The sequence below is a fragment of the Dermatophagoides farinae genome, chromosome 1 (assembly GCF_024713945.1).
Source record: "Dermatophagoides farinae isolate YC_2012a chromosome 1, ASM2471394v1, whole genome shotgun sequence".
Classification (NCBI taxonomy): domain Eukaryota; kingdom Metazoa; phylum Arthropoda; class Arachnida; order Sarcoptiformes; family Pyroglyphidae; genus Dermatophagoides; species Dermatophagoides farinae.
The window spans coordinates 3994162-4020235 of record NC_134677.1 but is presented as its reverse complement, the minus strand read 5'-3'; the positions used below and the strand labels follow the sequence as shown (position 1 = coordinate 4020235).

Below are 26074 nucleotides of genomic sequence, written 5' to 3'. Positions count from 1 at the left end.
GAGATGGGACAGATACATAAACATTAGTTATTGCTGGTGGTATGGCGTAAAAAGAGCTCGAAGCTCATAAATATTTACAGCTAACGACGATACGCATACAAATCCAATCAACTGTACGTCATTTTTGGATAGTTGATCGATAGTAGTGGTACATCATAAAGTGAGTATGATCAGTTGAGTAAAAAAAAAAATAAAAAAAAATAAAGTGAGCTCAAACAAAGTACTCTGTACTCATATCCCGAATTAATGGTGATGAAAAAGAATATATGAAAAGGCGGTAGTGAAGTAGAAGGATAATAGCCATATTTCTCTTCATAGCTCATTCACATGGCCAATATTCATATCGAATAAATTCAAGCCGGAGTATATTCCTCAAATATACACAAATATCGAGACAAGGGGAAAAAAGAATCCGGTTCAGGAAATGCATGAAACCGAATGATTTGTAATCATTATTTCATTATATTATGTTTATGTTTATAATCTTTTAATCATTATCATTAACTTTTGCAGTAATATTTGTGTTGTTTCGGTTGCTTTACAATTTTTTTCTTTCATAATAATTATATAATTGTGAAGAATTTGTCGCTTGAACAAAAAAAAATTAAAATTCGTATATATTGCATGTATAATAATAGTATAAATGAAAATATGAAGGGTCGGAAATATCTAGTTTCTTGTCTTCATCATAAGCTCAAATCAAAATAAAATAAAAAATGAATCTGATTCTACTGCTGCCTTAAAAATTTTTTTTTTGTTTATCTGAAATATTACAAAAAAAAACAGGTAATCTTCTTTCTACTTAGCTGAAAAATTCGAGTAACCATCAAATCAATGACTGAAATCAGAAAAAAAATGTAGAGGAATTTGATTGTTTTTTCTGACTTGCTGCATTTTATAATTCCAACTTCTGAATGTAAAATGTTTCTGAATGAATGAAACCGAATGAATAAATCAATAATAATTTGAACAGAATTCAGAATAACTGGAAGAAAAAAAGTTATTTCAAATATAGTGTTGAATAATAATAAATTTAAAGTATTTTATGTCTGTATGATTGCCCATTTTCCATGTGTAAGTGGGTGTGTAGATGTTTGTGTAATGGTTAGTTGAAATTGAATTATTCTTCAATAATGATGTTCTTCAAATATCTTATTGAATTGTGGATTGTTGTTGTATTTCAATTTTTTCCACAGTCATATCAGGATTCATCATTGTTGCTTCTTGTATGGCATCGGCTAATGCACGATCATGATCAATGGGATCACCATCTGATTGTATGGTAATTTTTTGTTCCACACGTGTTTCGACAACACCATCTTTTTCCATTTTGTACTGAAATTGATAAGATTCAATGAAGTAATTTTTCAAATTAAATTGTTGTTTTACACATTTTAATGATGAACTAATCCTAATACAAGACTTACCGTTATGGTTTCTACTGTACGTGTTTTAGATGAAATTGTTTGTGATGAAATGATATCGGCCGGATCAACATTCTCAAGACCAGGTATTGAATGAAGCTCTTCAGCTGTGATACCATTATCATTATTATTATCATTAGCAAATTGGGGCGGAGGTGGAGGCGTATATGATGATGATGATGATGATGGTTTTGATTTAGGCTATAATTTAATTAAATGATAAATTTGTTCTTTCATTCTGTTGACAAATGAAAATTGATTTATTCTTACCTTTGTTTCAGTATAAGCAACTTTACGGGTTTCAGTAGCAATAACTGGTACCGATTTTGGCTGATTTAATGCACCAAATTTCGGTTTAATACCGGAAGTTTGCGCTGCATCATCGCCACTATCACCGATCATTTTAGCTGTTGTTATATTCTCTTGTTTATGTTTTAATTTAGTTCGTTCCTCATAAATGGTTTTGGCAAGGCCATCAGAACTTTGTCCATGATAACCTTTTGTATCCTCTTCGGATGCTTCAACAATTTTTGTTGTTGTTGAACCTTTCGGTCCAATTTGTTGGGTTGTTGAATAGGCATTATAATCTTGACTATGATTATGATAAGTTGGTGGCGATGTTGGAGTCGTCGTTCCACTCAAACGGAATCGAGCCTATTTTAAAAATTTCAACAGATTAGATTTGGTCATAGTGAATAGATAAAACAATGAATAATAGAAAAGAAAATAGAATTAAATGAAATCATAAAATGAAATTGGCCAAATAAGGATTCATTAATGGAATGATCATTAGATTAGAGATTAAACACATTAAGAGCAATAGAGCAAAGGGAGACGAATTGCTGTCACCGAAATTGAAGACCATAAAATAGATATATAGATGAATAATAAATGTGTACAAGTAAGAAAAAAATACCGGTTCTGGTCGTGAATAAGTTGCCGTTGTCGTTGATGCTGTCGTCGACGGTACAACGCCCACAACTTTTGGCTTAGTTGTTGTCATCGATGTCATGGATGATGGTTCAAGAATCTCTTCTGTTTCATATGTAGAACCATCAGAATTAGTTACAACACGTTTGCGACTTGCATGAGTAATTTTTGGTCCTGAATAACCATGTTCTTGTTGTGGATGGGGTTGATGAAATGATGAAGGCCGATTATTGGATGATTGATAATCAAAAATGGATGCTGGTTTCGGTTTAGTAGGCGGTGGTGGTGGCGATTTCAATGAACGCTGCCCAGGTGAAATAGGTACCGACGAGCGATCAATATTTTGAGGTTTCGGTGATAATGCCGGCTTGGTTTTCATTCCAGATGGTGGAAATTTAGTGGATACACCGGCAGTATTGGTTGGTTCTGCATAACTTTCTTTTTCATATTGATCTAAACTAGATGATGATGAGGAAATGGAAGATTCACTGGATAATTCTTCCAATTTGGAATCTTTCGATTGACGAGAAAAACGGCCACTGCCGAATGTATCAGGTGTTGACATTGTCGATTTAGTTTTTGATTGTTGCTGCTTCCTATCCATAGACGATGATTTTTGTTGATGAATTGGTGATTGATGTGGGGCTGCTGCTGCCTTGGTCATTAAAGGTTTTGTTGTAGCTGCTGATGTTGGTGATATTGTTGATGTTGCTGCCGGAGTTTTTGATCTTGATGTTGTCGATGATCTGCTATATGGAGGCTGTTCGGGCAGACCACTTGTTTCAGGACTGTAAGTAAAAGCTAAACCGGTAACAGGTCGTAATTGTTGACCACTAGTAGTGGGTGTGGTCGGGCTACGGGCTGTGTTTGGTGATCGAATTGCTGTTGGGGAAGTGGTTGTAGTGCCTCGTTGATCACCAATGGCATCCATATAGCTAAAACCATGTTCCCGTGGGTCGATCATACGAGGACGAGATGTTTGTTGTCCATCTTGTGGTGAATCGTCATTATATGTGTATTCTCGTACATACGGAGATTTATGAGATTTACGGAAACTAAAACTAGTTGGTGATGTTGCAGTGCCGGTACCTTCATCTCGATGATGATGATGATGTGGATCTTGATTGCCATTACTGATGGATGTAGATATCAATTTACGTGGTTCATTAGTGAAAAAATCTTCGCGTAATTCTTGACGATGTTTTAATGAACGTGAAGAGTATGGCTTGATTTTCAAATGATTCATTAACGGGGTTAATAAGACGCGATTATTTAAAAGCCGTTAATTATAAGGGGACCATGACAATCGAAGCGTTATTTCAATTCAAGACGAAAGACAATGAACAAACATGAAACGATCGACATAAAAGATGGTGGCCAATCCAATTCAAATGGATAGGGAAGGATCATGCAAAAAAATAAAAAGCAAAATCAAAAAAAAAAAAACAAACAAAAATCCATGCAAACAAAAAAAAACAAAAGTAAAATAAAATCATCGAACCGAATCGAAAATAAAATGTTAATCAATCAATTTTTGTGATTTGAATTTCAAAAAAAATTTTGCAAACTCATACCTCTTGACCATCAGATGGTGATGTTGGTGATTTTAATTTCGATTCATTTGGCGATGTTGGTGTTCGCCGTTGATCTTCAATACGTTTCATTTCCATTGGTGGCAAAACGGCAATACCACCCACCGGTTTTCGTTGCTGTTGTCCTTTACGTGGTTGTTGATCATACGTTGAATCATCGATAGCTGATGTAGGTGATGTTGGACTTGTTACACCGGATGCAGTAAATGCAGCTGAATAACGATTATTTATTGATGCTGGTATTGTTTCCATTGAATTGGTCGAATGTGGCTGTTGTTGTTGACCGTGGCGAATTTTTTTAGGCGATCGATCCAATGTTGAACTTTCATATGTTGATCGTGGTGTTCCTAATATTCAAAAAAGAATGAACAATAAAACACAAATTAAAAATGAAGCTTCATTTCAATATTACTGTTTTTCAAGTGATTATTTATATTCATGAAAGTCAGATCGAGCACAATAAACAAAAATAGACACCCCGAAAGGAACAAGAAACAACAAGGCATTGAATGTTGCCAAACAATCACTATTAGACGACATCAATAACACAGAAATAGACATGATATAAACGAGCAATTGAAAAAATCAAAGCCAAAAAAGAGATTTAATGAAGAGATATCAAAGAATCATTTTTACTTTCTAACAAAGGATTGGGTGAAGATGGGTGGAAGAAGAGGAGACCGACCTTGGAAAGGATAAGACGGTTTTGCAGTAGCTACAGAAGAATCTAAGATTCGTGATTTATAGGTTGTGGATGAGATACGTTTTCGGCCATTATATTCGGCTTCATTATTTGATTGATCACCCAATGGTGATCGTAATGCAGGTGATGAACGATAACGTTCCATACTACTAATTCCATAAACTATGGATTCATAATGTTTATGGTTTACATTGACAGATCAAATATTTGAGTTTTTTTTGTGAATGGTTTAAATTATACAATTGACAACAAAAAAGGGAAGGTATGTTTGTAATTGATATAAATATGAGTGACACTTACCACCATCAACGGATCGTGTTGTGTTTGTTAGATGACGGGAACTAAGTGATCGGCGAAAATTCACAGCAGGACGATCAATTAGATCACTAGCCATTTTGGTCTGATAATGTGTTTTGCCTGAATAACGAAATTTCGAGCCAAAACGTGGAAAGAATAATTTTGTGCGTGCTGGCGGTTCTGGTTGCATCAAACGGAAAAATGTATGATGTTCTACACATGTTTTCCAAAGACGTTTCGCTGCACGATGATTGGCCAACTTAAAACCTAAAGTACTTTCATATTGTTCGAATTCTCCAGGGCGAATTTTGATATAATAATTGTTTCGTTTATAAGATATTTTGAGTATTTTAGGCCAAGCGAATCGATTGATACGTAAACGATCACGAAATACATGTAGGCCGGACGATGACACACCTATCATAATGTCCAGGCCAGATTGTTCTTTGGCCGGATGTAGATCAATACCATACATGGCTAACTTTTTTGCATTCTCTAAATATTGTATATCAGCTTCATCAGATGTCATTCCACGGTGTTGTTTATGTAATTCACAAACTTTTTCCAATAATTCAGGGGTCTGATTTGGAGCGAAATGTAATACGTTTAAATAACGACCCTGTTCATCATGTTCACTAGTATCAAAATCACCCAATTCTGATTGAGCTAAATATGAACCAAGAATGGCATGTGTGACGAATGAACAAGGAATACGTCCGGAAAGAATATCTTTGCGTATCTGAAGACAGACCAAATATCTAGTTATGTCTTCATGTAATTGTGTGGGATCAGGCGGATAGAATTTCACTTCGAAACGTAGAAGCCATGAAGTATCTGCACGAATAGACAGAAATATTTTCAAAACAAAAGTTCAAAGAATGAAATGGATATAGTTACTTCGCAATTGTTTCCCGATTCGTTTTTCTAAATTGAGCCAATTCTAAAAATTAGATAAAATTAAATTGAATTTATCACATTAAGAAGAAAAATAAAAAAAACTAACAAAAATAAGTAACGTACTCTTGAATCATCATTTTCACGAAATGAAAGGCCAAAATAATCTTTTTCAAGTAAATTTAGATAATCACAAACTTTATTGAATACGTCTTCTCCTCGGGCGTTTTTCTATAAAACATATCGATTTAAATCAAAACATAAAAATGAATAAAAAATTTGATTAGTTTGAAAATTATAAATCATCAGATCAAATGACTTACATCAACTTCACAGGAAAATTCTTCATCATCAAGTAGAATAACCTGTATGTTGGCCATACTTGAATGGCTACCACGTTTATTATTATTATTACCCGATGTTGTCGATGTTCCTGTTCCTGTTTTCGATTTTTTAGGACCACCACTGACTCCACCTGTACTACGTGATGGTGAACGATCCTGATGATGGCCATTCATATCCTGATGATGACTTATATCGGCGGTCGATGCATCGGATGTTGGCTGTTCCATTGTAATGGAATCGCCTTCAGCCATTTTTTATTGAATATAATTTCTGAAAATTGGATAAAAAAATATTTACAAAAAAAAATTAGAAAAAAACTGATTGAACAGAGTGATCATTTTTTTTTTGTTTATACTGCAACCAAAATCGATGATTTACAAGTTCTGATCAATTTGAAATATATTGGGCGTCAATTCGTAGATAACATATTTAACAAAAACACGCCACCTCCATTATCAACATCATCTTAGACATAGAGAAAACTAGTCTATGGATTAATCGACCAAACTGAAATGAAAACCAAAACACATTCTAAATCCTCGGACAAACGAATATAACTGGCACGAATCGTCCATAAGCAGTAGTAAATAAAAAATAAAAAATCCAACCAGCTATGAAGTAGATAGACACTACCTGGTAGAACATGGAATTATGAACCAAGCCCACTATAATAATAATATATATAAAAGCCATTTGGTTCAAGTTGAGTTGATTTCATTTATATATATTCAAATGAACAGAAGGTAACAAATCTTTGATCATCATTAATTTGAAGATCAGAGATTTTTGAAATCAACAACAACAACAACAATAACAACATCATCATTATTTGATGAGAATTTTTGTTTGTACAATTTTTTTTTTCATTTCAAATACTTATAATTAAAACAAAAAAAATCTTGTTGTTTCTGATTCTGTTTTTCATCTATACCAACAACTACACTAACTAATCCGAAACGGAAACAACACCCAAAAAAAATCCAAAATAATTGAAATTTCATTAATGTTAATGAATGAAAGCCATATCACATTTATTTAGTTTTTTTTTATTCCTAACTATATTTATATCGACTTTTATTTTCTTAATTGTTCTTAATCTTATACGATCAGTAAACGTAACTTGTAATGCAAACATTGACACGGTCAGTATCTCTGTTCAGTCATTCATTTGATTGTAAAATTATTGCATTGACAATTACACATTTTTGCTCATTTCCATCGAATGATATGATATGGTTGGTTTGTTGAGTCTATTAGTTTCCATGTGATGGGATTGCAAGTTTTGTTTGTTATGTGAATGTATGAATATGAATTGTTGCTATTCTATTATTATAACGTCAAATATGATGTTTGCATGGAAAATGATGATTTGAAGAATGTGTAGATCATTATTGGAAAATAATATGGCATCAAAATGTCATAAACAAACCAAAAAAAAAAACAATTGATTCCAAACGATTTTATGAAAATATTGATATTTTTAAAAAACATTCGAAATTTAAAAAGAAGGATTCAGATAAATGAGAAAAACACGGCAGGTATCAAGTTGAAAAACACTGGTCTATTCTAATGTTGAAAATTTTGCAATCAACCATTCAGTTTGAATAGAAAATTTACAATTTATTATTGAGTATATTAATATCCTTCTTTTCATGATACAATAGTTATTTATCTAATTGGCAATAATGTCGTATTATTGACAGAAAGAAGCCATAAATGGTCATCTTGATTATTGTCATTGCATCGAAAGTAAAAATAACTGTCAAAAAAAATAAACTCATATTGAGATGCAGATTAATAATGATACAATAATAATAAAAAAACAACACGTCATCATAAAGAATATTCATTTAGAACATGAATTAGTGATGATTAACCGTCATAATAATAAAATAATATATATTGATATATTGATTATTATTATTGTGTAAACAACCAAGATAAATAGTGCTATATAAATTGATGTGATCCATATGTACGATGGACCCGTATTTATATGGTTGACCCGTTTTAGTGTAACAAATAGATCATTTTTCTTATTGATCTATAGAAACAGAAATTCATAACAGAGTTTCATACATCCATCATTAATGTAAAACCCATACTTACCGATCAGATATCACCAGCAACTTTTCTGTTGATAAATTGCTCTTCAAATGTTGCTTGTTCGATATTCGGAATTATTGTTTTTTTTGTGGTTATCTTTTTTTTCAGCGTTGAAAAGGATAAATAGAATGAATTAATCTGAATTCCAAACAGATGTAGCAGATGATGATCGTGATGAACGATTCGATTGAAATGGCTTTTTTTTGGCACATTCAATTTGTCTTTCAAGCTTCTTTTCACTTTAAGTTTAAGTCTTAAACAGACACACATACACAACCACACACAAATTCGAATGAATTGAAAGTTCGATGTATATATTATATTAATTATAAAGTCAATAGTGACGAGTATTTTGAACTTGTTCGAACATTCGAATATTCGAACCAAGCAACCGATATAACTGAGTATGTGAGTACAAATGACAGGTGATGGTGAAAAAAAACCAGGTGAAATTTCAATAAAAATATCGAACAAAGATCAGATTTTTTTTTGTAGACGAAGAAATGAACATCAAATACTAAACGGGAAGCGAAAAAAAAAACTGTGTGAGAAATTTTTTTTTTCATTGTTTTTGTTTGTTTGGTTTCAAGGCAAAAACTTCAAATAATATAAGAAATTCACTTGATTGAAATTCAATCTAGATTAATAATATAGAACGACAATCATCAATCAATTAGATATGTGATGATAGATTTTTGTTTCTGTATATTTTGTCATTGGATAAATTGATAATAATGATGACATGATTGTTGATTTGGTATCAAATTATATATATTATTTTTATTATTCATCTTTTTTTCGAATTGGATACACTGGTGATAATGAATCGGATTGAGTTTGGTTGTCTAGTCAGCACATATAGTTTTTTCAATATTTTTTTTGGTTTTCATTTCGTGTTTTAATTATTTATTTGTTTTTTTTTTTTTTTTGAATCTTTTATGATCCAGATCAAATATTTTTTTTACTTATTCTCTGTTACGCTTAAATTTGAACAAATTGCTACTTCCGAATAAGAAAAGAAAAATGAATAAATGTCATGGGCGAGTTGAACATATCAAACGATTTGTAAAACATACACGCATACAAAAATTGACACAATATAATTTTGATAAAGACAAATTGAATGGCATGAAAATTCTAATTTCATGGACACATGTCAATTGCTGGATTCATACCATAAACAAAAACTGATAAATCACATTTTACAATGACAATCAAAACCGATTTGGATCAAATCAATACCAATATCGGCAAACATTCACACGCATATGAAAAGTGTATGTAACCGAAATGAAATTGCTTCTTATCAGAAAATCAAATCAATAGAAAAAAAAAATTAGAATTGATCAAATATAGTCAAATCAAAAACGAACATTTAGATAAATCTAAAGATCAAAGATGTTGAACATTAATGTAAATAATAATAATTTATAGTACACCCACACAGACACACACACACACACACACATACAAACATTTGTCCTACAAATAAAATCAAGAAAAATCGAAACTTACTCAAATATTGGTTTGGGTTTGGTCCAGGTTTTTCGAATTTTGCTGTTAGCTTTTCAATGATGTTGCATCAAACAAACAATTTGTTTTAACATTGGAATCCGTGATGTTGATCTGGGCAACCAACGGTTGAATGAATGGAACACACTTGCTAACATAAAAATATAAGATAGAATCTTTGGATACTGATGAATATAGACCTGGCTGCATATAATCCAAAATGTCAACACACACACATACACAAATAAAAATCAAAATAACCAGAATGTCATCAAACATCAGATTCTGTTAAGATAAAAATTTTCAACAAACAAAAATTTTGGTTGCGTAGTGATGATATCAAGAAAAAAAATCCAATTGAAATTAATGTGTAAAGAATTCAGCATTAAAAAAACTTTGGTTAGCCTATCAACAACATCCCTCAAAAAAAATATGAATGCCAATCAAATAAAACAACCAAACCAGGGCGGGACACTGACTGACTTTGAGCATGGATTTTTTTTCGGTTTATGTTTGTGTGTATGAGCTCGCCTTTGTATGCGTCACCACTATCCCATTTGATGAACACAACAAGAGAATAAACAACAAGAAAAGGGAGAGAGAGAAAAAAGATCCTGAATCTTGGATTCCGACCGTTCATACATTACAAGTTTATTATAATCAAAAAAAGAACTTTCATTATGTTAATAGATTTTTTTTTTATTTTTAAATTTTTTCAATATGAATTGATGAGATTTATTTGGGATAAAAATCAATAACAGAAATGAATATGAATAAATTTATTTATTATTATTATATGAATGATGATAAACGACGGTGGATCGATCCATCAGATGTTATCAATAGATCTGTATCTTCAAGATTATCACGTAGTTTTTCCATAAAATGTGCGGCCAATTCTTCATTGATAGCACGAGCATCATATGATAATGACATGATTGTTTGATTACAAATATGGTAATCATCAGGCTCACCAAAGAATCGTTGTCTTGTTGCCCCGACAGCCAAAATTGCAGCTTGTGGTGGATTTATGACACCAACAAAATGATCAATATCATACATACCCAAATTTGATATGGAAAATGTACCGCCAATAAATTCATGTGGCTGTAGTTTTCCATCTTTAGCTTTAACGATTAATTCTTTTGAATTGTTACTAATCTCTTCTAATGAAAGACAATTGGCATTCTTAATAATTGGTGTAATCAATCCAGTTGGAGTGGCCACCGCAATAGATACATCAATATCAGGAACTATTCGTATCGTTTCGCATTCAGAATCCCATTGACAATTCATAGCGGGCGTTTGTTTCAATGCCAATGCTGTTGCTTTGACGATCATATCGTTAAGGGAAACAGATAGTGATTTTTCTTTGTAATCTTTTCTTAATTTCAAAAGGCCATCCATAGAACATTTGATTCGCATGTAAGCATGCGGTATATTAGATTTTGATTCCGTTAAACGTTTGGCTATTGTTCGTCGCATATTAGATATTTCAATATCAAAAAATGGTGTATCCGATTTGGCCGGGCTTGATGAATCTTTTGGCATTTTTGAAGCCTCTTTCTCTTGAATGACTGATAAATTTTTTGGTTGGAGACTGTTTTGTTGAATAAATTTAAGAACATCTTCTTTCATCATGACTCCACGGTTTCCGGTAGGTTGAATGGTTGACATTTCAATTCCATATTGATCCATTAGATTGCGTGCACTTGGACTTATTTTAATAGTGTTAATATCTATTGGTGATTTGGAAATAGAATCCGATGCAGGTTGCTTTATTGATAAGGATTCAGATTTAACAGGGCTAACTATTGTATCAGAAGTAACATTTAAATTTTCGGGTATTTTAACATTCTTCCAATCATCATCTTCTTCACAAACTATGGCAATCAAATCACCAACTTGAATTTCAGCAGAATTTTCATTCACTAAAATTTTTGCCAATATGCCATCATCATCAAATTCGAATGCAACGACTGCTTTATCCGTTTGTACTTCACAAAGAATGTCACCAGCATTTATTTTTTCACCTTCCTTTTTATGCCATTTAACAATAGTTCCGGCTGTCATTGTTGGTGATAGGGCAGGCATTTTGATTGGCGTTTCTATATCCAGAAACTCAAAATGATTAGTTCTATAAATTAATAAAAAAAATCAAACAAACCTGCAAACAAATAATTAGTCGTAAAAACATGTCGAAATGAATTATCTTTTGAATTTACAACCGAAAATAATTGAGACAAATTTTTATTGAATAAACGAGATCGATTTGAGGTCAAAATCCTCATGAAAGTGGCCATTTTTGTTTATTTATTTTTGAATTTTTTCAAAGAATCAAAAAGGTCATACAAATGGAAAGATGTATTGAATTCATTGTATGAAATCGAAAACTCAGATACTTTCAACATATAAAAAAATTAGCGCATTAGCGCATGTTTTTAACAAAATAAAATTCAAAAATTAATCGGTGCCATGCTCCATTTCGGAATGTCTATCCTTATGTTTATGTTTTTGCTTATGTTTTTTCTTTTTCTTTTTTTTCTTCTTATCTTTATGGTGCCGATCTTTGTTGTTTTTATCTTTGTGTTCTTTTTCTTGGCCACCATCATCGATTTTTCCGGATCGATCTTTATCTTCTTTGCGTTTTTTATTAGCCGGAGGTGAAACTAGTGATTTTATCGATTGATGAAGATAATCTGAACCGCTTGGCTCGTTGGTTGTTTTTATACAGATAGGATCACCCGATGGGTCACCTTTCATTCGAATGCTGATTGTTGGAATCGCTGATGAAGTAGCTGTTGGTGGTGAATGTGAATAAGATGTTGTACCCATTTCACCGTGTTCGCGGCCATCTTCACTTTCATCACCTCCATCAAAATCAGAATCGGGCAATGGTTCGATATTATCCATACTTTGATGTCGTTTGTGTCGCATATCACCCGTTAAACTTTCTCGTTGATGTTCACTAAAATTATCTTCCATAATTTCTGGTTTAATATCATTATTTCGATCCATTGATTCAGAATTCGCAATAAGGTTTTCAGTATTAGTCTGAAAAGGAAGATTGTCATTGTTTTCAGTTGCGGCCGTAAATGTGGGATAATTTTGTTCAATTGGTTTATCCACTGCTTTTATCCTATCGAATAGTTCTTCAGCAGTTGTTGGCTTAGAAATTGAAGGAGTATTTGTATTGGTGGTCAACAATAGATTTTCATTCATAGCATCGTCTAAATCCATTTGATTATGATCGGAATTTTCATCCAAAGATTTTTTATCTTTCAGGTTCAAAACGAATGAAAACTGTGAATGCAAAAAAGTTAGAAATTGTTTCAATAAATAAACGCGAAAATACTTACTTCCGGTTTGGGAAGACATTTAGGTCGACCACGACCATACAAAACAAAATATAGATCAACAATGGCGCATTGCAATTTAGACTGACAGGAGAAATATGAATTCATTAGTGTCCATAAACGTTCGACCAATTCTTCCGTATCGAGTGGATGAACATCTTCACTAACGTTCGAAAACGGTGGATTACGAATCAATTTTTTCAAAGTAAAATATCGAATGACTGGATGTGGATCTTGGATGGCCAGATTGAGTAAAAAATCGAGATCTTCTTTTCGTGATTCAGCACGTAAAATATCGATAAGAATTTCGATGGCTGTTTTTCGAACATCAACAAAACAAGCAGTGGATGTATGACAACGAAAAATCTGTGAATTTGGTGGTAGATGACCCATTTTTTGCAAATTACGAAATGCTTTCAAACACGAAACGGTTACTACATGTTTGTATGATGGAAGTAATTTATCCAGATTAAAAAAACGAACAATTTCTTCAAGAATATTTTTCGTATCTTGAGATACAATATCCGATAAATTGTTTGAATTGAACATAGGCGTGATGGCTACCGGTGTGACTGTTTCAGCCAATGCATCAATCATGGCAGCTCGAAAATAAGCATCACTAAATTTATTTTTCGAATTATCATTATATTTGAATAGGTCAAGCAAAAATCTTAAAATTTCATTCGGACAAATACCATGATCAGTTCTTAAACCGGCCATGGCCACGATCATCGATTTTTGAATGAAATACATCTTGAAATTATTAAATTTATTCATTCGAACAATGTGTTGACAGGATGGAGAAGCGAACAATTTTCGAAACAATTTGATCATTGTTTGTGGACCATTTGCTAGTGAACCAACTTTGTTGGCGACTTTTCGCAAGCAAAATGCAGCCTCACATCGAATACGATAAAATATATGATCATTGCCAAGAATTTCTGATAAAGTATTTCTTATCGATATATTGGTCGAATAATTATCTAGTATGGCCAATGACTCAAGCTGAGCAATAATGTCACGTTCATAACGAAGTTGATATTGCCATTGATAATCTGGTTGTTCGAGTATTACTTCGCGAAGCAAATTCATTTCTGGATCTATACGAAGCCAAAGAACGGGTGAATCTTGGTCCATTGCGGATAAATCCATATCAATTTCTTCTCCTGTGCATAAAGGAATTTTTTTCTTTTTATTTCGACGACTTTTTGAATGACAAGTTATATCATGTTTAGATATATTATCTTCAATCTGTAGATTATGTTTGAATGTTCCATCCAGTTCCTGTAACCATATCATTAATGGTCCAAGATACTGCCAAACACCAGTTTTATCAACATGAATCTGACGAATTTCAAGTTGAACCGTATTACGTCGACGGTGAAAAACAAACGATCCAGTTAATTTTACATGACCACCTTGAAATACCCATTGTTTAAGAAAGGTATCGATATTTTTTCCGGTAACAGTAGAAATAGCCCATATGAAACTTCCAGTTGATGCATATAAATGATGCCATGTATTTGAATTATATTTTTGTGTGATAGCGATCTGTGCCAATGATAGCATCTTATTGAATACTTGCAACAGGAGAGCACGACCAAGATAATTTTCAAGCATACGCATGATTAAAAAACTTTTAATCCGATGCATTTTATCATACAATGGTGACCATGTGTGAAAATTTTTTATATGAAAATAATCTTTTTCTACATAGCCTTTGTGTGATGGATCCAATACGATCGGGCGAAATTGTTGTTCATATTTAATAACTTTGTTCATAGACTCCTTTACTTGATACCGATATTCATTATTACCGAAGGCTTTTTTATAGTAATCATGAGCAAGAAAACCAGCAATTCCACGTACGAGCCATGAGTCTGGACATGATTGCATTGATATGAAGCAGCCAAAATATTGTTCAGCAATAGCCTGTGCCAATACTTTACGGGTGGCATAAGTTTGTTCAATAATATGTTTCGAATGTAATAGATTGATAGAAAATATGGATAAAGTAGCATAGGCAACATAATTTGTATCAATATTATCAACAAACACTTGTTTATAAGTTGAATATGGATATCTTGTGTTTAGCATATCTTCATAATATTCAAATATTCGATGTGTGTTGCCGCAAGTATCCAACAACAATGATTTCAAAGTTGGAAAACAAAAATGAACAACTTCATGCATATCTGGATGGACTATTGGTGTGAACTGTCCGACAACTAAACCAATATTCGAGGCGCTAGTTGGTACTTGCAAGTGATAATAAAATCGTTTCTTTTTCTTTTGTGGACTATGTTCGACTTCGACTAATTCTCCCGATGAAATAGCTGTGTAATCTTCTTGGCAAGTAATCAATATGGTCCATGTACATGATTCTGAAAAAGAATCAACACAAGGAAACCAAAGCCTTGAAGAATTTGAACGTTCATATGTGAACATATGTGGTATGAATTGATCTTCTTGCCCATCATTATGATCATCATTTGAATTACTTGTTTCCTGTACAGAAAAATATATTCCACCTTTAGGATTTTCAATATAATAAGCAATGTTCACGGCAAACGTTTTTCGCTCTAAAATCAACGATTTTATGTCGGATAATTCTGGAACTTTGATAATTAATTCACCATTGCCAAGGTCTGAATCAGTACTTTTAATCACATCATAATGAACACTGGAAAACGAATCCAATTTACGTGCACCTTTTTTTTCAGCTGAAAGTACAATATCTGCTGTTGGTTCACTGTAAGTGAATTCGCACATATAATCATTGATGTAAATGCTATCGATAATACATTGTTGACAATTTAGCCGTATGAATTGCAGTTCATCCACTTGGGAAACAACTTGTAATTCAGTATAACCCTATTAAAATAACATCATTGATAAGTGGTAATTAAAAAATAAAAAGTACATACTACAAGTCTTTTAGTTGGAAAATCAATGTCCAGAATGCTTAAATGTTGATGCAAACTAAATGAAAAGAAAAATATGAAATTTTATGCAAAATTAAATAATATATTATTATCGTACACTTTAAAAAGCCGATACGATTTGGCTATGAATTCTCGTTTCACACTTGTTGTCATTTTGATACAAGGAATTTCTCTAATGGTCAGATCATTTTAAATTAATTTAGTCGAAAAATTCAAAGACCGGGAGAAAATTGAGTAAAAACAAATCGCAGTTGGCTATGATAACATATGTGAGCAACGAGAGTCGAAACAGAAATCGAGTACATGTGTCTGTTTTTTTTTCTATACATACAAAATTGTTCCGTTTTCCGCCTAGCTCTCTTTTTGCATGTTTTCGTTGCATTTGATTCTTATTCAAAGATTTTCGTACGTTTTTTCGATTTTAATTGTGATTTTTTTGTTCATAATTTGCAAATTTGAACTATAGAGAATGGCTACCAAACCCGAAGGTAAAGGAGATGTCGAAATTCAACAGCAAATGAATCGAATTCGAGTTACACTCAACAGTCCAGATGTCAAAAAACTTGAAAAAGGTATATTGTAATAATACATAAAATGAACCAATATTAAATATACAATTTTTCTTTCGATAATATAGTTTGTTCCGATTTGATTCGTGCGGCTAAAGATCATGCCGTTCAGGTAAATGGACCTGTTCGTATGCCAACAAAAACGTTGCGAATAACCACACGTAAAACGCCTTGTGGTGAAGGTTCAAAAACATGGGATAGATTTCAGATGCGTATACATAAACGTATTATTGATCTGAAAAGTACATCGGAAATTGTCAAGAAAATTACCGCCATCGGTATTTCACCTGGTGTCGACATTGAATTCACTATTGCTAATTCTTAAACATTCAACAAATATTTTTTTTGTATAATTCAAACACGATATAATGGCTAAGAAATAAAAAATTCTTTTGAAAAAAAAATTTTTATTTAAATTTTTCATAGATAAAAATTGACCCAATTTTTAAATCGAGCATAATGGGTATCAAAAAAAAAAATTATATAATTCAAAATATCACCAACGTAAAAATGTATTAATGAATGAATGAACAAGATAGAAATTGTTTTTCTTAATGAAAATGTATATTAGATTCAATGATGCTTGTAAGAATGTAATATAGAATGTAAAAAATGACAAATGGGTATATGTAAAAAATGAAAGGCGTTCCTGCATGATATGTGGATGTGTTCGTAAATTGTTTTGAACTTTTTAAAATAAAAAAAAATTTGTGTTGAATAAAGATAGCAGCAGTAGTTGATTTAATTTTGGACAAAAAAAATTTTTGGTATAGCTATCTAGCTTGTAAGATATATTATCAATGCTTTTGTCAGACAATGTCCTCACGATGATGGCTAGCCTGACGATGATGTTTAACCGTTGCAACGGTTGGTTTTGAACAAGTGGATTGTGAGGTTTGTGGCCCATTAGGTCCAACCAATGATCCATTTGTGGTTACTAGTGAACTACTACCTCCACAAATTCTTTGCATGGTCGTATCATAATCTGGACATTGTGGACGTCGGCCAGTTTGTTTGCCCGTGGAGGATGAATTTGATGATTGTGGAGCATTAACCGATGGTCCACGACCACGTGGCATTTGATATTGATCTAATCGTCGTAAAGAGGTTACCGATGATGATTCAACAGGTAATGATTGTTTAGGAGGTAGTGTATTTGATTGTCGGCCACGACTGGATTGTCGCGTTGTAATGGTTGTATTGCTGGTCACACATGGACATGTAGGATGCATTAGGCCGGAAGTCTGTGGTGGTGGCATCATCATGATCATAGATGGACGCATCAATGCATTTGGTGGAGGTGTACAACATGGACAGTATAGCTGATTCGGATACAATGATGGTGATCCTGAACTACAACAAGGAATGGATGGCGGTCCTCCTGTTGAACAGCACATACTATTAGAATATGGAGAATTGATCATTGATATCGGATGTGTTGTCTTGGTATTTGACATTGATGACGAAGGGTGTGGTGCATGATGATTTGCGGGACCATTTCCATAATGTTGATGCATGCTCATTAATGTTATTGAACTATAATGATTATGATGATGATGATGAGATCCACCATAATAATAATTTGATGATGTCGATGATGATAAGGTACTATTACTGCCACCTACATTAATATCCATAAGATTAGATGAAGAGCCATGATGATGATATTGATGATGGCTTGATATTCTTTGGCTATTATTGTTGCCACCGCTGTTATTATACATTGAATTATTCGAAAGTTGTTGTGGATGATGGTGATGATGATTGTGACTAGCATTGTTGGTATGATTTGATGCTGTGGTTGGGGTATTATGATGATGATGGTGATGATGATGACTACCCCCACCACCACCACCACCACTTTGTCCGCTAGCTCCAGTTCCGGATTGATTGGAACTATGTGGTACAATAACAGCACCGTCCGAAAGTGCTAACAATTTCCGCAGTTGTTTGGGTGATGTTTGACCAAATTTAGGCCTATGTGGTCGGTAAAGAAGGGAGTGATTATTATTTGGACCATGCGGTGTTCCATCAGAATTCATTGACAATGAATTCGATGATGATGAAGCTGATGATGGCGTAGGCGATGGATGTGATAGCTGTGAATTCGATGACATTGTTGATGCAATCGACGAACGTGTCGTTGCTGCAAGACTTGATGAATTTGGTGTTTGAGGTAATTCACATGAATATGATCGAGACATTAGTTCATGTTCATCCGAACTAATCGATGAAAAACTTTCATCGAGAAATGATCTGTAAATTGATGAAAATCAGAAAATTATTTCTCTGTAAATTGACGAGAATAATTCTTTAATATACTTACTGAACACGCTTAGTCATACGTTGATTTTCCCATAATTTTTTATGATCAGATGATGATTTATATTCCGATGTTGATAATTGATCGGCAAATATTCGAAATAAAAGATTTGGATCAATAGGTTCATTAGTAGCAATGGTTGATTGTGCTAAATTTGATGTGGATGACGATGAGGTATTCGAGTTATTTAATCCATTGATGGCAGCTAAAGCCAAAGATGTTGTATTGGCCATTTTCTGTATTTCGCGAATCTTTTCTGATAATAGACGCATCTTTTCCCAATTCACTAATAATAATATTTCTTTTGTTGATTTATTCGAATCCTGTGATGATGGAGTTTGTGGCTCCGGTGCAGAATTTATATAAGTTTGATTGGCAAGCCAAATAAAACTTAGATCTTTTTTTACCAACGGAAAGAATGGAATGATTATCGATGCACCATTATCTTCACGCAATTTTTGCATTAATTGTTGACGGAAATTATAGAAATTCCTAGATGGATCCATAAGTTGTTGCAACTTTTGAAGTTGTTTCAGATGTTTTGTTGGCACTTTATCCCAACAACTTTTTAATCGTGACACAGATAAATGCATTAAACCACTAAGTATGGCAAACAATGTATTATAATTATTCAATTTCATAGCTAATGTTGCTATTCTAATCAATTGTTTTATCGCTTTCACTCGTTTTGATATAGATCTTTTTTCGCCTAGGACCTGATTGATTGTCCAAAACATCTCCTCATTAGTTTTTCGTTCGAATTCTTGCAGGTCACGTGTTCGATCAAAAATAATATTAGGTTCTCCATTATTTTTATGATTTGAACTACTTGAATTTGGATCATTGAATGCTAAATCATATACAAATTGTTGAGCTTCGATCTTGCAAAACAAACGAAAATCACGGGCAGTTAATTCACGAGCAATAGCATAACCTTTCAAAGTCAAGAGGGAATTGATTGATGAATCTTTGATAATTTCTTTGGCAATATCAGAATCGGTCATTGGTTCACCAACATGGCTAGAATCTTTTGGTTGTGAAACAAGCTTTAGATAAAGTCGAGAGTTTAGACCAAGATTAGCGACTAAATCATTCGTTCCATCATTCAATCGTTTGACCACAGTTGAACTATTATTGACAGCAGCATTTTCATCACCGACAACACAGCCATTTGTACTGTTTCCATTATTATTGAATATGACTGAATATTCATATAAAGCGAAATCACGACTTGAATAATTGTTTGAATATTTAAATTGCCGCAATGCTAATTGTATACATTCACGAACAGTTGTAGACGAATGTATCGGTAGAAAACAGCAATCATTATGTTCAAATGAATAAATTTTAATTATTTCCGGTATTTCATAAGACAATATTCGAGGATGAGTTGCCGAAGAAGAACCATTGCCATTACCAGTCCCCGTATTAGAATTCAATGATAAACTTGTTGATGATTGATTATGGTTTGATTGATTCATATTGTTATTGTTATTCGATATGGATGTAGATGAATTATTATGCAACATGTTTGTTGTAGATGATATCAACTGATTTGTCGTTGATGATACAAGTGAACGAACTTTCAGTTTCCAGCCTTCTTTTTCTTTTTTACCATCTTTTGTTGTTGTCAACAACGGGTTTTGACTTGAATTTATGCTGGACAATGATGTTGATGATGAACTACCGAATCCTGAGGATGTGGATGACGATGATGATGATGATGTCGTTGTTGATGTTGACAATCGATTTGTTAACGGAAACGTTTCGACAATTTGTCTTTTCGTTTCATGACGTCCTATTGGGAAATATGAATAGAAATGATATAATGGATATCAACAATTTATGCAACAAAATTTTTTAACATTCACCACATAAAATGAGGAAAAAATGCAAATACAAAATTTACCTTCGATCAATGCATAGAACAAATGAGGATCATATTTAACTTGCAATGATAAATGAGTAGATGAACGACAAAGTTCATATGCTCTTGCGATGGGCATCACATGACAATCAACACCATTGATCGATATGACACGGTCACCCGGCCTAAGGTCGATATTGGATAGTGTGGTTGTTGCAGATGATGATGGAGATTGAATGGGACTCGCACTATTATTGTTATTGAGCAATATTTCACCGATAAAAAGTCTGGCAGAACATTCATAGCCACCAATCAATGAGAAAATTAACGGTGCATTACGATCACTACGAGTAACGGTCACTTGTCGTTCAAATGATTTGGCCGATAAATGCATGTAGAAAAGTCGTAATTGAGATTTATGTACAGAATTTTCTTTCAAAGCATTTTCAAACTCATCCAATAAATATCGATTTTCATTTTGAAAATCCTGGTAATGATTGACCAACCATATCAATACTATTCTAACACAATTTTCTACAAGTTGATTATTTGAAATAATACATTCACAAATCCGGCGCATTAGATCGGCCATAATTTTCAAATCTTTGGATGGATGCAGATCCTTTTCGGACCATATTCGAAATGTGAGTAGAAAATCTTCAATAAAAATTTCATTAGGGTCGGACATGAGTAATAGTTCGTAAAGACGTTCTTTAGTTGCACGAATTAATTCGTTTGTAGTGTCGCCAATGACCGTTGTTTTCGATAATTGTTGTTGTTTTAAAAGACTTTTTGATGATGTTGGTGGTGTTTTAGGCTGCGGCTGATCTGGCGGTGTGACCGTATTGTTTGAACAATGAGCTGAGCTTTTCACTACCGCCGTAGCCGAACCTGAGACATTTATATCCGTGATGAAATCTTCCGTATTTAATAATTCAAAATGTGACGACTTATTGGCATCACTTTGTTGTGATAAACTTAAATCGCTGGCCGTCAAATTTGTCGATCCAAGTGAATTAATATCATCGGCTAATTTTGGCTGTTGTTGATTATTACTAGTAGCAACACCAGACGATAGAGATGGTGGTGGTGGCAACAGACAATTGGCACGCATTTCAATTATATTACCTGTAACTTCATCGCGTATCGTTTTGAATGTCTTTTCGCCACATATCTTAAGAAAACAAAAAGGTTAAATGACATTTTCGAGATAAAAAAATTAGATGATTATAAATGAGAAATTATTTTCCATACCTGATCAAAGATAACATGAGGTACGCATAAAACCCAGACAAAATCTTCATTTGTGAATATCTCTCCGTAGACAACACGATCATCGAGATGTGCACCAAATTCATCACCAACATGTAGGTAACGAGTATTTTGATGATGATGATGATGGTGCTGGTGGTGGTGATGATGATGATGATGATGGAGATTAGGATTCGAAGTCGATGATCCATTCGTCGTTATTTGTGCTACATTTGATGAGGATTCAACTTGTGGATTATTATTTGGCTGTTGATGATGAGGTAAATAACTGTTTGTCGTATCTGTGGTCGATGTAGATGACGCCGTAGGCATAGACATCATATAATTGTCATCATCTACTGAGGTTTCCTGTAGGTCTTGTTGTTGCATTATTAGGCCATCATCTTCACATGGAAGTACATGTCGTAATGATCCAGCAGCAACTATACAGTAGGCATCCAATTTTTCACCATGTGTTAATACACGAGTATCACGAGCTTCGATTTCGGCTAGAACAAAATGTGGTGCCAATCGCCTACGGGTCATATGATCATGATTTGAATTGATTATGGATAAAAAACGGACAATAATCTCAATATCATCTTCAGTACGGCTATTCGAATCACGTATCAATGCTTCACGTATAAGGTATAGATTATGATCGAATATTATTCCCGGTGAATATGTTCCGGTCATAGGTCCGTTGGTTGCCGTCGTTGTCATTGGTTGAATCATTGAGGAATCATTCATTCCACGATGATGATTACTAATGATCATCGTGTCCATCAATAAAAAATTATCATCATCATCATCATCATCATCTTCGTTGTTATCAACGAGAGACTCTTCAAGACCTACAGACATATCATAGCAATTGACATATGTGAAGATATGGAGAACAAGAAAAAAACATTATTTAAGAAATTCGAATCAAATAAATCAAAAAAAAAAAGAAAAAACAAAGACATCTATACATACCTTCGAGGTCGAATGAGGAATGATTATGATGTTGATGATGATGACGATTGGGATTTGAACTATCAACGGGCGAAGCCGTCGAACCAGATTGATGGCACATTTCTATCGAAGACATTTTTCAATTTGATTTCGAGATTTTGTTACTGGAAAAAAAGAGGGAAAAATGCAGATTTTTGTTTTTTTTTTACATCAAAAAGAAATCAATCGAATTCATTCATTACGATCATTCATTGTATGTATGGATAAATATTCGAAATTGTCAATATATACGAAAAAAGGCCGTAAGCATTTGAATTTTTAGTTTGAAAAATTTATGTATGTTTATAATCATTTCATGTTATCTGTACATTGATGAGGATAATTTTTCTTATGTTTTTTTTTCATTCAATTAAAATAAAAGCAACAAGTACGTGTTTGTATAAATTTTGTTCGTTTACACACATTCCTCGAATGAATAAATGTTGAAATATGGCCAATATGGTGGTTGACAAGCAAAAAAAAAAAAAATAAAAAATAAAAAATATCTTTGGCCACAATGGACATTGAGTTTTTTTTCGGACATGGATCGTTTCGTTTCGTTGTCATCCAGTCAGTGAGTGGTGTGTGGTTACAAAATACATTTAAAATAGGGCCGAATTTAATTGGTTAAAGCTATTTATTTTATTTTTGTTATTTTCGCAAGTTTTTTTTCTTGCTTCTGTACAAACACATGAATGTGTAATTTTTTTTCTTTTTATTTGTAATAATGATGATAATGTTGGACGAATGATTAACGAAGACAGCAAAAAAAAAATTTAGGACAATGTTATCACTTTTAAAAGTGTCCAGCGTGAATAACATGAGTAGCTGTTTTCAATATTCGAATTTGATTTTGAATCAATCTTCAGGCATTACGGCAGTGATTATTGATTATGTTTCGCCAGTTGATCTTATCGATGTTATTTGTTGTTTGCTTTTTTCCTTGTTTTTTGTTTCATTATTATCATGATGATCAACAGTTATAAATGGCTAACATTTCACTTTTTTTCCCATCATCATTTCATGATGATGATGGCGGTGGTGATGGTGGTGGTGGAGCACATTTGGATTGAATTTATAAGGGACTACGAACTTGAAATATAAATATGTACGACAATTGACATTAATCTTGATGCGAAAATCAAAATAACATATAATATAATATATAATCCGTTGATTATGGAAAGGCAAACTTTTAAATCATGATCATGATGATGATTAGAAGATTAAGTACGAAACAAAAACAGTAAACAAATAATTAGATCCGGAGCAAAAATGGACAAATGTTTTGATATTTAGTGTTGGATATCAATATAAATGACCGGAAACAGACAAATGAAAATGAAAAATAAAACAAAAACAATTTTTTATGTGAACACACAAAATTTGTCCCAACACAAAAGCAAATCGTACAAAACAATATATGGCTGAGTCAATTTGATTTTCCTTTTTGCTTTCAGAATTCGAGTTTTAATTCGATTCTATCTATAGAATTGGAAAATAAGGCAAACACACAAATACAGAAATGAATCAATGTGTTGATCGAATAGTTGAAATCACATATTAACAAAATTCAAATGGATCATCAGGTTAACTGATGTCAGATGTTGAAGAATAATAGCATAATGATGATGATTAAGCTCGTTTCGATTGAATTTAATGTTGATTATGATTATGATGATGTATATTCGATTGGATTGTGATCAATCGATAATTTTCTTTTGTATAGTTGAATCTTTTAGTCGATGTTTTCAATTAAATTGTTCAGCAACAACAACAAAAAATTTTGATGAGCCAATAAATCACCAATTGATTCAAAAGATTATTTAAATCGAATAAAATCAAATTATTCACTCAATGATGATTGACCATCATCCAATATGATGAGGAGAGCTCTCATCATCATCACTGTTGTTGCATCTCTTTAAACTGAAATTTTTGTCCAAACTTTTGATGCGTTCGTTTCTGTTAAATCAACATCATCGTCATCATCATCATCATCATCATTCATTGAGCGAACAACGTCAGTTAGTCAGTGGAAATGGCTCTGAAGAAAACATTCACAACATCATCATGACCAGGTTAAATCGTTGTCCAATAAAAGCGATAGGTATTTTCATAGTATAATACAGTGAGAAAAATGCAACCAACAAGTTGGATACTGTTTTACAGGTGAGTTTGATGTTGTAGTCGTCGATACGAATCATCGATGATGATCAAAAAAAAGGATGGTAGAAGAAAAGGAGTGGATAAAAATAATGATGAACACTTTTGTGGGGGGAATAAATGTGCGCACATTCAATTGATCGGGTTGGCTCCAATTAGAAAGATGGATAGAGAGATGAATGGATGGATAAAATGAAAGCATCAAAGTAAGTTATTCGAATATTCCGGTTTCGGCGTCATCGATGACCATGTTATATTCAATATGAATTTATTAATATATCAAACATATTTTCGATACACAACCACAACTCAAATCCAGTTGTTGTTGATGTTTTTTCGTTGTCGATTGTTGTTGTGGTGGTGGTGGTGGTGGTGGTCGATGTTCGACCAAAATGAACAAATGCGTATGTCGAACAACAAGCGCAAAATTGTAAGAAATGAATTGAATCATGAATGAATTTGAGCCATCGGTCAGGTTGTTGTTCCAGACATGGTTCGGCCGCTATGTTGTAGCACACACATACACAGTAAAATAATACACAACAATTCTCATCATCCTCCTCCTCCTCCTCCTCTTGAGATTTTTACCCTGTTTTCTTAAATTGAAACCTTCATTGAATCCAATACCATGAAACACTAAGATCCATTCAAATACTATAATAAAACTCAGGTGTAGAAAATATTATAAAACCTGTTCTCATGGTTAGAAAAACAGGATATATAATCATTATTTTTTACACATGCATTTGCTCGCTCGCTTTTTTCTTTCTTTTATTTTTCATTCCTAAATCGTCTCTC

The 26074-nt window shown here is 33.0% G+C and overlaps 5 protein-coding genes across 10 annotated transcripts; 1 reads left to right on the top strand and 4 right to left on the bottom strand.

Annotated features, from left to right (window-relative positions):
- Positions 1-470: 470 nt before the first annotated feature.
- Positions 471-10461, bottom strand: cora (erythrocyte membrane protein band 4.1 like coracle). 5 transcript variants are annotated; one of them, XM_047054915.2, is made up of 11 exons: positions 9807-10461; positions 6164-6455; positions 5967-6071; positions 5844-5886; positions 4950-5780; positions 4632-4811; positions 3929-4293; positions 2341-3579; positions 1695-2078; positions 1428-1625; positions 471-1335 (listed from the first exon to the last, which is right to left on the bottom strand). In XM_047054915.2, the coding sequence occupies exons 2-11, from the start codon at positions 6434-6436 to the stop codon at positions 1153-1155; spliced, it is 3801 nt and encodes a 1266-aa protein (XP_046910871.1). In that variant the 5' UTR covers positions 6437-6455; positions 9807-10461; the 3' UTR covers positions 471-1152. The 5 variants fall into 5 exon arrangements, with proteins under 5 accessions (XP_046910871.1, XP_075590880.1, XP_046910872.1 ...); XM_075734765.1 differs by lacking the exons at positions 4632-4811; positions 9807-10461 and adding exons at positions 8295-8429; positions 9467-9561; XM_047054916.2 differs by lacking the exon at positions 9807-10461 and adding an exon at positions 8295-8808.
- Positions 10462-10481: 20 nt separating this feature from the next.
- Positions 10482-12181, bottom strand: LOC124492133 (pyruvate dehydrogenase protein X component). The gene is made up of 2 exons (XM_047054941.2): positions 11971-12181; positions 10482-11911 (listed from the first exon to the last, which is right to left on the bottom strand). The coding sequence occupies exons 1-2, from the start codon at positions 12104-12106 to the stop codon at positions 10596-10598; spliced, it is 1452 nt and encodes a 483-aa protein (XP_046910897.1). The 5' UTR covers positions 12107-12181; the 3' UTR covers positions 10482-10595.
- Taf2 (TATA-box binding protein associated factor 2) lies at positions 12051-16358 on the bottom strand. The gene is made up of 4 exons (XM_047054914.2): positions 16202-16358; positions 16087-16141; positions 13163-16033; positions 12051-13106 (listed from the first exon to the last, which is right to left on the bottom strand). Exons 1-4 carry the CDS (start codon positions 16255-16257, stop codon positions 12267-12269), a joined length of 3822 nt encoding a protein of 1273 aa, XP_046910870.2. The 5' UTR covers positions 16258-16358; the 3' UTR covers positions 12051-12266.
- RpS20 (ribosomal protein S20) lies at positions 16359-17077 on the top strand. 2 transcript variants are annotated; one of them, XM_047054952.2, is made up of 3 exons: positions 16359-16509; positions 16571-16676; positions 16742-17077. In XM_047054952.2, the coding sequence occupies exons 1-3, from the start codon at positions 16408-16410 to the stop codon at positions 16996-16998; spliced, it is 465 nt and encodes a 154-aa protein (XP_046910908.2). In that variant the 5' UTR covers positions 16359-16407; the 3' UTR covers positions 16999-17077. The 2 variants fall into 2 exon arrangements, with proteins under 2 accessions (XP_046910908.2, XP_075590832.1); XM_075734717.1 differs by having other exon boundaries at positions 16456-16676.
- PDZ-GEF (PDZ domain-containing guanine nucleotide exchange factor) lies at positions 17064-25823 on the bottom strand. The gene is made up of 5 exons (XM_047054912.2): positions 23093-25823; positions 22118-22968; positions 20906-22037; positions 19000-20794; positions 17064-18929 (listed from the first exon to the last, which is right to left on the bottom strand). Exons 1-5 carry the CDS (start codon positions 23205-23207, stop codon positions 17483-17485), a joined length of 5340 nt encoding a protein of 1779 aa, XP_046910868.2. The 5' UTR covers positions 23208-25823; the 3' UTR covers positions 17064-17482.
- Between the last annotated feature and the right edge of the window lie 251 nt (positions 25824-26074).

Coding starts and splice junctions, on each gene's coding strand:
- cora (XM_047054915.2), bottom strand. CDS start 6,436: ATGGCTGAAGGCGATTCCATTACAATGGAACAGCCAACATCCGATGCA. Junction 1,626..1,694: donor TTGCTTATACTGAAACAAAG/GTAAGAATAAAT, acceptor ATTAAATTATAG/CCTAAATCAAAACCATCATC. Junction 1,336..1,427: donor GTACAGTAGAAACCATAACG/GTAAGTCTTGTA, acceptor TATCAATTTCAG/TACAAAATGGAAAAAGATGG.
- LOC124492133 (XM_047054941.2), bottom strand. CDS start 12,106: ATGGCCACTTTCATGAGGATTTTGACCTCAAATCGATCTCGTTTATTC. Junction 11,912..11,970: donor GACTAATTATTTGTTTGCAG/GTTTGTTTGATT, acceptor TTCTGGATATAG/AAACGCCAATCAAAATGCCT.
- Taf2 (XM_047054914.2), bottom strand. CDS start 16,257: ATGACAACAAGTGTGAAACGAGAATTCATAGCCAAATCGTATCGGCTT. Junction 16,034..16,086: donor TTCCAACTAAAAGACTTGTA/GTATGTACTTTT, acceptor TTATTTTAATAG/GGTTATACTGAATTACAAGT. Junction 13,107..13,162: donor AATGTCTTCCCAAACCGGAA/GTAAGTATTTTC, acceptor TTGCATTCACAG/TTTTCATTCGTTTTGAACCT.
- RpS20 (XM_047054952.2), top strand. CDS start 16,408: ATGTGTCTGTTTTTTTTTCTATACATACAAAATTGTTCCGTTTTCCGC. Junction 16,510..16,570: donor ATTCTTATTCAAAGATTTTC/GTACGTTTTTTC, acceptor TTTGAACTATAG/AGAATGGCTACCAAACCCGA. Junction 16,677..16,741: donor TGTCAAAAAACTTGAAAAAG/GTATATTGTAAT, acceptor TCGATAATATAG/TTTGTTCCGATTTGATTCGT.
- PDZ-GEF (XM_047054912.2), bottom strand. CDS start 23,207: ATGTCTTCGATAGAAATGTGCCATCAATCTGGTTCGACGGCTTCGCCC. Junction 22,969..23,092: donor TTCCTCATTCGACCTCGAAG/GTATGTATAGAT, acceptor ATATGTCTGTAG/GTCTTGAAGAGTCTCTCGTT. Junction 18,930..18,999: donor CGTATGACTAAGCGTGTTCA/GTAAGTATATTA, acceptor ATCAATTTACAG/ATCATTTCTCGATGAAAGTT.